This window comes from Jaculus jaculus, chromosome 10 (genome assembly GCF_020740685.1).
Source record: "Jaculus jaculus isolate mJacJac1 chromosome 10, mJacJac1.mat.Y.cur, whole genome shotgun sequence".
Classification (NCBI taxonomy): Eukaryota; Metazoa; Chordata; class Mammalia; order Rodentia; family Dipodidae; genus Jaculus; species Jaculus jaculus.
In genome coordinates this window covers 18990486-19003373 of record NC_059111.1, presented here as the reverse complement: position 1 = coordinate 19003373, position 12888 = coordinate 18990486, and the positions used below count along the sequence as shown (strand labels likewise).

The 12888-nt window shown below is 42.4% G+C and overlaps 1 protein-coding gene across 9 annotated transcripts in view; it reads left to right on the top strand.

Moving 5' to 3' along the window:
* The window catches only part of Myo9a (myosin IXA), a 231482-nt gene extending 219004 nt beyond the window's left edge, over nucleotides 1-12478 (top strand). For 8 of the 9 annotated variants that reach the window (XM_045160720.1, XM_045160723.1, XM_045160724.1 and 5 more), the window contains 3 exons: nucleotides 4663-4862; nucleotides 7131-7273; nucleotides 8088-12478. In XM_045160720.1, the coding sequence (XP_045016655.1) occupies nucleotides 4663-4862; nucleotides 7131-7273; nucleotides 8088-8536 (792 nt within the window). In that variant the 3' untranslated portion in view covers nucleotides 8537-12478. Of the gene's footprint in view, nucleotides 1-1955; nucleotides 2038-4662; nucleotides 4863-7130; nucleotides 7274-8087 lie in introns of those variants that run through there. The other variant, XM_045160727.1, reaches the window with a different exon arrangement.
* The last annotated feature ends 410 nt before the right edge of the window (nucleotides 12479-12888 follow it).

Sequence of the window (12888 nt, the reverse complement as noted above, 5' to 3'; positions counted from 1 at the left end):
AATAAAAGTAAATAAAACAGAAACAAATAAATACCTGAATGAATTCTCAGAAACAAGCACCCATATACCACCCTAAGTCAAAAAGCAGGATATTGCCCTCACCTCCAGGAGCTCTTACTACTTCTCTCCCTCAAATCTCATAACTTGATTTTGTGGTCATCACTTCCTCTCCGTTCTTTGTTGTTTCCTGTCACAGGGTGCATTCTTGAGCACTAGAGCTCTGTTTTGCTTATTGTTGAGCTTCCTGTGTGCTGAGTCAAATAACGTGTTTGGTATCTGACTTCTGAGCCAAGTGTTTGATCACTCCTGGGCTATCTGCTCAATTATTCTAGTGAATGTGTATGCCACAGTTTATCCAATGAAATGTTGATGGAAAGGAGTTGAATTGGGGTGGGGGGTATTATAAATTCATTGGGCAATAAGAATGCAATTTTGTTGGTATTGAGTGGGATATTTTGGAATAATCCTGGCATTGGGGAAGTGGAAGCAGAAGGATCACCAATTCAAGACCAGCCTGGGTTACGCAGTGAGTTCCAGGGCGGGCTGGGTTACCTAACTAGTAAGACTGTCTCAAAAACAGACTAAAGGGCCGGAGAGATGGCTTAGCGTTAAGGTGCTTGCCTGCAAAGCAGAAGGACCCAGGTTTGATTCCCCAGGACCCATGTAAGCCAGACATACAAGGTGGTGCATACGTATGTAATGCCTTTGCAGTGGCTAAAGGCCCTGGCCCACCCATATTCTCTCTCTCTCTCAAATAAATCAGTTTTTAAAAATATTTTTAAAAAAAACTGAAAATAGAGCTAGAGAGATGGTACAGTGGTTAGGACATTTGCCTAAAAAGTATATAACAACCTGGGTTCAATTCCCCAGTACCCACATAGAGCCAGAGGCACAAAGTAGCACATGGAGTTTGTTTGCACTGGCTGGAGGCCCTGGCACACCTATTCTTTCTGTCTCTCTTCTCTCTATCTATATGCCTGCAAACAAATAAATAAATAAAAATTTTAAAATAAAAAGTAAGACTGGAAAGATGGCTTAGTGATTTAGGTTTACTTCTCCAGTACCCACGTAAGCCAGATGCACAAGTTGGTGCATGTGTCTGGAGTTTGTAGTGGCTAGAGACCCTAGTGCATGCAACTTCTTCCTCCCTCCCTTACCTCCCAAATAAATAAATAAATTAGAGATTCCTTTTAAAAGCATTTGAAAAAAACCTAAAAATTAATTAAGTTTAAAAGCTATATTGATGGACAGAGCTCCTTAAGGTAGACTACTTTTATCATAACCTACAGAACTAGTATTTGGGAGTAATATTTAATAATTTCTATTTCCTAATGCTATAATTTTATTTTATTAATTATTAATTAATATAATTTTATTATCCTGTAAAAACTCATGGCAAAGCCAGAGGATCCAGGTTTGATTTCCCAGTACCCATGTAAAGCCAGTTGCACAAGGTGGTGGATGTGCCTGCAGTTCATTTGCAGTGACTGGAGGTCCTGGTCCACCCATCCTCTCTCCCCACCCCCACGCACATAAATAAATAAATAAAATATTGGTCAAAACTTACTATTTTGCCTTTCACATTTAGACACACAATCCAACTGGAGATACTTTCTATATATGGTGTAGTGGAGAGAGGGGTCAGATTTAAAATTTTTTCGAGGTGGGGTCTCACTCTAGCCCAAGCTAACCTGGAATTCACTACGGAGTCTCAGGATGGCCTTGAACTCACGACAATCCTCCTACCTCTGCCTCTTTAAATGCTGGGATTAAAGGCGTGCACCACCATGCCCGGCTTCAATTTTTTACATATACAATATTCAACACCTTTATTTTAAAAGTACACTTTCCATGGTACCCTTCAGGTCCAAGAGTTTTTATATGTCTGCTCTGTTTTTAGACACCCTGCTTTGACTGTGTTGACACTGACTGTACTCCTGCTTTACTTACTCTAGCTTCCTAAGAGAGGACTGGTGACAAGTTGTCCCACCTTCTTCTAGAGAGCTTTCAGTAGTTAACCTGAAAATCACCACATTGTAAGTCTGTCGTGTATCACAGTCTGTTAACTGGTACCTTTATCTTTTTCATAGATGATGTTCATGAGCTTTAGTATGCATCTGTTGTTATGTGACTGTGTTTTTGTTCCAGTACACCCGTCATGTTTTGTGTAGTCAGTATTTGTGCAGATGTCCATATTCACTGCTGTCATTGTTTTGTCTTTGTCCCTGCTTGGGTCCCTTTCTGCTGCCCTTTGATGTTTCCCTAACATAGTGTGCCTGTGCCCAAGTCTCTTTTTGTTGGTGATATCTTCACTTTGTTGCTGAGGGCTTTGCCATGTGTATAGCTCTAGATTGGAAGTAACCTTTTCCTTCTAATACTTCTCAAACATAGTTCTCATGTATTTTGTCTCCCAGTATCTCTAATCTAATAGCTGCTCTTTGTTTGCAGGCAATTATTTTTTTCTGAGTGCTTTTAAGGCTTTTCTCTTGCCTGGGTTTTTAGCAGTTGTGTGTCTAGAATTTTTAAATTGTGTCTTTGTCTTTTTTTGTTTGTTTGGCTTTTCCAAGGTAGGATCTCACTCTAGGCTCAGTCTGACATGGAACTCTAGCCCCAAGCTGGCCTCAAACTCCTACCTCTGCCTCCTGAGTGCTAGGATTAAAGGCTTGTGCTACCACACCTGGCTTAAAGTTGTATCTTTGAGTTCATATCTAGACTTCTTAAATCAGCTGGTTAACATCTTTAATCGATGTTTAAAAATGCTCTGCTGTTCATCTCATTGGTGTCTTCTGTCTTCTCACCTAGTATTCTAGTAAACATATAGTGAATCTTTCTACTGTGATTTCTTTTACCTTCTTTTGTGTATTCTTCCATTCTTTCTCACCCTTGAGTCTATTTTTCTTCTGATCTAACTTCCAGCCTGTTAGTTCAACTGTGTCTTCTTATCTTCTTCTGGACCCATTAGTGGGTTTTGTTTTGTTTTTCTTAATGACTGGTATTCATTTACTTTGTTTTATCTCTTTCATATCTGGTTACTTTTTGATTTGAAAAATTTGTAAAAAGCATTTTGAGGTTTAAGACATTATCTTTTTTCCTTCAAAGAGTAATTTTAGTTTTTTCCAGGTTCTAAGGTACTAGGGTCACTTTAATCTTATAAATAATATTTTATGACCATTTGGATGATGTGAAGTTAGGCTACAGGATCTGCAAGCTGTGATCATTTCACTTTACCGTAGTGCCTAGAATGCAGACCTTAGACACTGAGCTTCACCAGGCAACAACCCATACCTTTTTTTCTCTGCCTCCAGGCATTGAGCTTTTTTAGTAAGGATCAGTGAGTGAGTATTTTTAGGTTTTCTGAGCCATACAAACTCTTGTTACACAGTCACCTCTGCAGTAGTTGTACAGAAACAGCCATAGACAGTAAGTTAGCTAACTAAGACTTTATTCTAGCCAGGTGTGGTGGCTCATGCCTTTAATCTCAGCACTTGGGAGACAAGAGGTAGGAGTATCTCTGAGTATCTCGAGGCCACCCTAAGACTACATAGTGAATTCTAGGTCAGCCTGGGCTAGAGCAATACCCTACTTCAAAAAAACAAAGCAGAAACATAGAAGAAAAAAAAAAGCCAGGTGGTCATGGCGCACGCCTTTTAATCCCAGCACTAGGGAGGCAGAGGTAGAAGGGTCACCAAGACTTCGAGGCCACCCTGAAGCTACATAGCGCACTCTAGGTCACTCTAGGTCAGCCTGGCTAGAGTGAGACCCTACCTTGAAAAACCAAAAAAAAAAAAAAAAGGAAAGAAGAGTTTATTCTAGTAGAGATTTATTTACAAAATGTCGACAGGCGAGGTGTGGCTAGTGGACTGCTGCTTGCCAGCCCCAGTTCTATCTAGTCCGCCAGCTTCCGTTCTTGAACCGCCAGCTTCTGGGCGAGCTTCTTCCACCTCTCAGGTCTCCAGTGTCTTCAAGCACATGTTCACTTCTGTGTTTGGTCTACTTGTTCTTAGCAGAAAAGTTAATCTGAAAAAATGTAGTCTGCCATTATCAGAAACTAAAGTCCTATGGTAGCCAATTTTAAACAATGAGATTTCCCTTCCCTGATGTCAAGAACTTGCTTGAGAAAATGTAATCATACACACTAGCAACATATTATATGACTTAAGTTTGCCTCTTACAACTGAGTTTCAGGACATAGTTCTGTGGTCTTCCCAGAGAGGTTGTGCATTCCAAGGTCAAAATTACTTAGTGCTGTTGTCCATCACAAGGGCTTGTAATTGCTTAGTGTGGTAACCACTAGCTAGTGGTGGCTCTTGAGCACTTGGAATGTGGCTACTATGACTGGACCTAAGTTTTAAATGATGACTGGCTTAAAGTTAAGGATCCATGTGTGACTCTGTAGTTTGGATTGTATGCAACTTAGGTAAAAAGAAGCAGCTCATCTTAGTACAGTGGGTTTTCCCAGCAACTGAAATATGTGTGCATTTTCAGTGCTCTTGTAAGAAATCTTGCAGCCTAACTGTATTGGGATTATGGTCTCTTGATAAATAGCCTAAGCCCTATTTATTCCTGTCATTCACATGATGTGATAGAAGGACACTCTTTAACCTACATGGACAACATGAAAGTGATGCAGTCGGTTTACTGTCTCATGCATTTTCTCTGTAGGGAAAGGGGCATATCCGCCGGAACTATCCAAGTCCATCCTCTCCTGTCATAGTTCGGTTGCCTTCCATGTCTGATGTCCCAGAAGAGGCTTTGACTAGTGAGACGGCCATGGAGACTGATATTACTGAGCAGCAGCAAGCAGCTATGCAGCAGGAGGAAAGAGTACTGACTGAGCAGATTGAGAACCTACAGAAAGAGAAGTGAGTATCCAGAGGAAGGAGAACCAGTTCTTTTACCTTTCCTTCCTTCTACCCTTTTTTATTGCTCCTTATTTATTCAATATCCCCTGCGTCAGGTACTGTCAAGGGACAGAGACATGTTGCTTACATTCAGGTTAAGCATGAAAGTTGTCACCTCAGGAGAGGATGGCCCATGCTCTGAGGTGATGCTTCTGGAGAAGCTGAGAAGAGTAGAGTACCCACAGTACAGCAGGCACAGTCCATACTCATCAGGCACAAAGGTGACGGGTGTCAGGGACCAGCTGCATAAGCAGGATGACTGCAGAGGGAGAGTAAGAATACCTGGCTAAGACAAAGTCCTGTTCAAGCGTAGGCATTGTTCACAACTCCATAAAGGAATATATTATCTAAAAGTCAGGATGGGGACTGGAGAGATGGCTCAGTGGGTAAGGCACTTGCCTGCAAACCCTAACAACCCAAGTGTAATTCCCTAGTACCCATGTAAAGCCAGATGCACAAAGTAGCACATTTGTCTGGAGTTCATTTGCAGTGGCTAGAGGCCCTGTCCATCTTCTCTCTGTTTGCAAATAAAAATGAAAAAGGAAGCCGGGCGTGGTGGCGCACGCCTTTAATCCCAGCACTCGGGAGGCAGAGGTAGGAGGATCGCCGTGAGTTCAAGGCCACCCTGAGACTACAGAGTTAATTCCAGGTCAGCCTGGACCAGAGTGAGACCCTACCTCGAAAAACCAAAAAAAAAAAAAGAAAAAGAAAAAGAAAAAGGAAATATTTTTCTAGAAAAATCAGTGTGGCCAAGAGTCCAGCAACTAGATCTTCAGAGTAAGGCAGCAGCTGTAGTGGGTTGTAGGGTGCTGGGTGGAGAAACCTGTTCCAGTTTGAGAGAAAGAAGTAAGAAGCTCTCTTGCCTCCTTCCGTGCTGGCTGTAGCAGAGGTGGAGTGATACTGACCCTTTAGGGATAATACAGATAGCCCATGGTTCATGAGAGGATATCAGAGTTCTTTCTTCTTTCCTTTTTTCCTTTCCTTTCCCTTTCCCTTTCCCTTTCCTTGTAGAGAGAGAATGAACTCCACATGCATGCATCACCTTGTGCATCTGGCTTATGTGGGTCCTGGAGAATCGAACCTGGGTCCTTTGGCTTTGCAGGCAAGCACCTTAACTGCTAAGCCATCTCTTCAGCCCTGAAAGTACTTTTTATCTGTCAGGATTAATTCCAGAGTTTAAGTTGGGCTAAGGGTTAGCTGTGAAACAGGTGATAAGGCAGAGGGTGGTATATACTAACCATGAGCCTGAGGCCTGATATAAATTGATCTGAAAATAGGACCTGCTTCAGCTTTGTAGAACACCGTATTTGAAGTATGAAAGGAGAAATAAAGAGTTTGCTAAGAAAGGGACAATACAGACAAAGGAAGAAGTGCGCGCAGTCTAGAGGATGTGAATGCACGTGGCAGGAGTGAGCTACTGAGAAGGCTGTCCTTGAAAAGACTGTGCCTCTCAAGCTAGGTAAAGTTGACGTGAGGCAAAGAGCAATGATCGAAGGTGTGGGTGTTGGTGTGGGTATGGGTAGAGTAGAATGCAGGATTCAGAACTGGCATGTTTCCAGGCACTGACAAGCTGCAAGATGGGCTTTCTAGAGAAAGATGCTCATTTAAAGTAGAGAAGTGGCAGACATAAGGAAACTTTGATATTAGGATTTAGAACTGAATTTTTGTAAAGATTCTAGTTGAAATAGGTCAAGGTGCTGCTAGGTCGTGGTGAAAAACAAGATTAGAAGCCAAGTCTTGGTGACCACAGAGAACGAGGGGACACGTCCGAGAGGTCGATCATGATAAGTGAGAATAGACAATAGTATGTCTGGCTTCCGTTTGGAAGCCTGTCTGTGGTCAGGCGTCTTGTCTAGCTGGTACAGCTTCACGGAAGACAAGTAGGTGCTGGAAGAATTGTAGGGGTGAGTTATTTGACCTCTTCATTTTCTGAATGAAGAAGCTGAAGTTCAGACAGAAAAAAAGCACGCGCCACTGCATCATGGATGCGTGTGGAGCCCAAATTTCCCATTGTCGGCACATCTCACAGCTGCTGCATCCTGCTGCCTCAGCCATCACCATTGCTTGGCATCCAACAGACCCTCATCGCTGCCTTAGTGGGGACAGTAAGATATGATTGTCTTTGCTGGCTAGATTCCTTGCTTTTTATTTATAGAAGGTCCTTTCTTCCTGTCACTTTTCCTCCACACCCTATCAAATGCTAATGGACTTGTTGATTTTATCTTATAGGGAAGAGCTGACATTTGAGATGCTTGTATTGGAACCCCGTGCCTCTGATGATGAAACCCTTGAGTCTGAGGCCTCTATTGGGACTGCAGACAGCTCAGAAAATTTGAATATGGAGTCTGAAGGTGCCATCTCTGAGAGATCAGGTAAATGAGCATGCTAGTCTAGAGATTGCACCTTTATTTGGTAAAGAAGGACAAAGAATTTCCAAGCTGAGCTCAGAGTCTTTAAAAGTACACTGACCTTATAGAGAAGGTGACATAGTCTTAAGTAGTCATTGATGTTTGTGAAGCTTTCGCATGAATTATTCATCAGACCAACCCCTCTCCCTGTCAGTTAAAATAGCTTTTTGGTAATGCAACACTTTCTTCTCTATCACAGAGAAAAGCCAATAATCACAGTATATATTGCCAGTCTGATGCCCATTTTCTAAGAGTAGGTGGCAAGGATTGTGCCCTGCTGTGTGTGAGGTAGGACAATTAGAACAAAGAAAGTATTTAACTGGGCGTATCTCAGGGAGATAGAACTTACTGTGTATTGATAATGACTATTCTAGGCTTCTGCTGGCCTCCTAGTCAAACTCACCAGACGTCGTGGGACTGATTCTGAAATTCTCTAATTAGAGGGAGAACTCTTTTTTGTTTGTTTGTTTTTCAAGGTAGGGTCTCAGTCTAGTCCAGGCTGACCTGGAGTTCCTTATGTAGTCTCAGGATGGCCTTGAACTCATGGCAATCCTCCTACCTCTACCTCCCGAGTGCTGGGCTTAAAGGCATGTGCCACCATGCCTAGCTCCCTAAGGAGAACAATTTTTTAAAGTAATGATTCTATGCAAAGTAGATTGACCTAGACCCTCTTAATTTTAGTGTAATAAATTTCATGTGTGAACAGTTTGTATTTGTTACATGGTATTGATTCAGAGGAAACTGTCATATGTAACTTTGGTTTCTGTTTTTACATTAGAGAGAAGCTTAGCTCTCAGCTCCCTGAAGGCAGCTGGAAAGTCTGAACCTTCAAGCAAGTTGCAAAAACACCTAAGAAAGCAGCAAGATTCTCTGGACTCAGCTGACTCGTCAGCCTCTTCATGTTTATCATCTCATGGCACCAGAAAACGATTTCAGATTTATTCCAAATCTCCATTCTACCGAGCTGCCTCAGCTGGTGAGGCCCTAGGAATGGAAGGACCATCAGGTCAAACCAGATACCTAGAAGACAGGCCTCAGTTCATCAGCAGAGGAACCTTCAACCCTGAAAAGGGCAAACAAAAACTAAAGAATGTGAAAAACTCACCTCAGAAAACCAAAGAGACCACAGAGGGGATAGTCACGTCTAACCGTAAGAAAACTGTGGACCCAGACAGCAGCTCAACCCAACAGCTAGCACTCTTTGGAAATAATGAGTTTATGGTCTGAAGCGACAAGTGTGTGTCCCTTCATGGCTAGAATTGTGAACACATCTCATCTTTGGGGCTCTCCTGGTCACCTTGTCCACAACAGTCAATCTTAATTGTGGTACTGCCTCTTGTGTCAGCATATGATGATGTGTGCTGGGTTCTTGGGCCTCCTCCAGAAGTGGCCTCTTGAAGCCTGCTGAGGATGGTGCCAGCTGTGCCTTGGCTGCTGTGTTTGAATTGATGGTTCACTAAACTAAGCCACCTATAACCTGGGGGTTTCAGTCAGCAGTTGCCTGTCCTCTGCTCTCCTTCCTTCCCCTTCCCAGAGACAGATGTTAACTAGGGGGAATATTGTGGTCCTGAGGGACCCTCTGATACTAGCATTTGAAGAAAACATAGAAACCTTTATTAACCATGAAAGCAAAAGCCTTTGGGATTTATTTTGGGATAGTTAGGAGCTAGGGTAGAATATAATTTTTTCCAAGGATTTATAAGCAAAACCCTAAGCCCTCTATTTTAAAATTAAATTTTTTGAAAAACACTCCATGCTATATTCTTGGGAATGTGAAAAAACTATTGTCTCCATTAAGCCATCAGAGCATGTCTCAGATACTTGTTTATACAACAAAGAGCACATGCTTTGTTTTTGATAATGTTGAAGTCATAATTATTAGTGCTGGCTTAACTCCCAATTAGTTCTTGCCAAATGTATTGCATGGGCTGAAGTTTCAGTAGCCATACTGTTCTGAAAGTCCCTGATCCTAGGATCCAACTTTGCTGGTATTTTGTTTTTTACTGTCACAGGGACACTGAGCTTTCATCCTAATGGGTCTTGGTGTTTCACTTTGTATAGATGAAATGCAAGACCACATATGAGCCTATTTATCTGTTGGTGGGATCCCACCACAAACTCAAATAATGATTATTTAATCACTCCTCCCAAAACATTCACATACAACATTGCATGAGTAAGTGTTACAGAAAGCTGCCAAAAATAAAGTTTTAATATGACCTATTTAACTTTTATCTTTTCCTGAGACCATCAGTATTAAATAGATTTTAAAAATCAAGGACTACTTGAAGCTATTTTTGTTAATATACTGGTTACTGAAGTTTACTGTAAATATATATGTATAGTATGCCTAGTTCTTTTAAACCTTGTGCTTCCCTTCTTCCCATGGAGTCTCTTCCGCATTAGGGCCCACTGGACAGGGCTGAGAGCCTCTGGGTTAGGAGAAAAGCAAGACCATACTTTTCATCACTGGTGGTCTGCATACAACTAAGTTATAACATTTGAAGTGTTACAGAAATTGAGGGATTAGAAACCTGTTTTTGCTATTTATAATGTCTGTAAAATGAAAAATAATGGCCTTTCTTAAGTATGTGAAAATGTTTATTTTTAAAGTTACTAAATACATCTTGTCTAACTACCACATGCACTGTTCTAAAAAAGAGCCTTTACCACCTCAACCTGAATTTGGTTATTCTTCCCTTTCTTCTTTGAAGTTATGGAAATATGAAGTCCTTTGTTAAGGCAGTCCTGTTACACAGCACTGAACCTCATGCCACAGCCTCAGTGGTCATTGGCCAGCCCTAGAGACGGGCTTGTAGCATCCCTCCACAGAGCAGCTAAGAGTAGCGGGAGGCTTCCCACTGCCTGGCCTGAGTGCAGAATTGAGACAAGTGAAGGAGTCTGACAAACTCCAGAAGGATGTCGGCCAGTGAGGAAATGTTGAGTTTCATATTCCACAAGCACCTGCCACCTTGCTCACAATGTCATGAGGAGCCGTTAAAGATAAGGGTGTCAGGAAGTCTCCTTAGGAAACCCTCAGCATGGCTGTGTCCAGGTGGGGTGCTGCTTCCTCAACCCATACTAGTTGCACAGTTGCTGTTTTATCCTGTTGCCCCAGAATGTTAGTAAATACCATGTCAACAATAGAGTATTACTCTGTTGAGTAATTTCCTTTGTTTCAGAAGAATTGCCTAGGGAACACATCTTGGCACATGTACTTCCCACCTCAATCTTTTTAAATTTCTTCTTCTGTAAGATAAGTTTTGGTCTGGTTAAAAAATATATAGACATAGGTCACTTTGTAGGAAGCAGGTAATGGATGCTAAAAGACTATAATTTTTCTCAGGGACCTAAAACGTGAATTTGGAAAAGTTAAATAAAAAAAATAGCTTTTCAGTTGCTAGATTTGTGGATTTCTAATCATTTAACAAGCTGCCAAGACAGAGTGTGGGGAGAGCCATACAGTGTAGGAATATCTCAGCACATGTAAGCCCCGCTTTGATTTAGAGGGAGAGAGAGAGAGCGAGTGAGCGAGCTGTTCTCACTGGATAATGGGCACTGTCAGCCTGCGAAAGACGTGAAGCCATAACTCTTCTACTGTCAGAACTGCATGCTCCATCTACTTCCGTCTGCCGCCAGGTCCTCCTGTGGCCCAGGTGGCCACCACAGTGCTGTTCTGCCACCATTGCTCATGGATGCAGTGTGTCAGGGGTGTAGCTTTCTGTTGCTTCTCCTGTCGTTTTCTTTGACCTCAAGTGCATCCAAGAAACCCTGCCTGGCAACAGTGAGTGCGCATGCACCAAAGCACAGAGCTTTCTAGTTACACCATGCACTTCTAGTCCCAACAGAACCCAGCTTGTTCTCCACTGCCCGTGAAGGTGGATATGGCACTGTGATTGTGTGGGGACATGGAAATGTAACAGAAGCAAAGAAGGGGCATTTCATTCTGCATCACAGGTTGAGGCAAACTAGAGCAAGTTCAGGCAGGGTTCAGGGAGGTAACATGCTTTCTGTGCATGTACTTTATACTTCCTGCCATTTAGGTTATTTGGCCCCTCTGGGCTTCTGAAAACACAAAGGGAGATACAACCCTTATGGAATGAGCCTGGCAGGGAAAGACAGAAGGATCCAAGTTCTGGACGTGGGATACTTGAGCCCCCTAACCTGTCGTTTGGGATCCTGTTGTAGCTCTGACCCTGCTGAGAGGTGGTGAAGACAGTTCTGTGTTGCATGGCAGTCGGACTTCCAAGGCCAAAGACAGGAGGATCACGGGTGTGTGCTGATGCGGTGGTCCAACAGGGTTCTGTAGGCAACCTTGGTGTCTGTGGGTTACGTGTCTAACTAGCTAATGAATGTGCACCTTTCACAAGCACTTTGCTGAGTAGAGAGAAGAAAGGATTATTGGGAAAGTGTTCAAAGACTAAGAAAACTGTAAAAGAACTTCCAGATGGCTTTCTCAGCCACTTTTTTTTTTCCCCTTGGTGGGGAACTGGGTGTGGGGCCTGCATCTTTGTGGTAGCACCCCATCATTGTTCCCCAAACACCATGCTGGCCTTGGTACTAAAATTCTTAGGGATTTGTAGGAGCCCTGTCTCTTATTCCCCCAAAGTACTTGTGACCGCTTTTCTCTGGAACTGTGCCCCTACTTAATTAGATGTTAAATCCATAAATGATGGTTGTGCAGGTGGATCTGTTGGATGTTATGGATCACTTGCTTACAACTTTGCAAAAAAAAAACCAAAAAACAGCCCTCCTGGGTTATATAAAAGTTGCACCTCTTAAACCAAGTTATCTGTATTTACTATGGAAAAGGTGTGGACTACAGATTAGTGTTATATTATTTTAATGGACTTAAAGTAATTTATAAGTATGCTGAGTGTAAATTTTTAAAATACTATGTATAATAAAAGGACATATCCTGTGAAATATAATAACATTTTGCTGTTTAATAGAATAATTCTATAAGAAGAACGACTTATCTCGTCCACGGAACCGATTACATTCCTGATGCAGTCAACAGGCACTTTGTAATTCCCTGTTTTTGGATGTGGGGGCAAGACATCTGTATGAAGTGCGGGTTTGTGTCGCTCGGAATACACACTGTGCGGCTACACACAGCAGCTCGATGAACAAATCCCCTTGGCTCATTAAAGAACAAAGCTTCCCGAAGCAGCAGTATGTGTGGTTTGTTCTCTGGCTCCCTCCCCTACCACCCCCCCCCCCAACCCTGAGAAACAGCACTGATTTCTTACACTGTTGAGCTCTAAGGAAAAGAGGCAACGCCAAATTGATGACATAGGGAAATGAGTTACTAGAACTCAGTGGGATTCAAACAAAGGCGAGTTGAGGAGCTCATTTTCTATAGTGGATGCTTGCTGCCAGCCGTCAGGACAATTTTGAAGGAAGCTTTGAGATCCCTCAATGGGTACCCCTTGCTCACTTATTCCTTGGTAAAGAAAAATAGCAACAGCCTTAGCTGCAGTTTGCACTGAGTGATTGTGGAATAGCGTGACTTTGTAGGATTCAGAGACCTGGGACAACGTTGTAAGAGAAGCAATATTCTGACACGTACAGCCCCT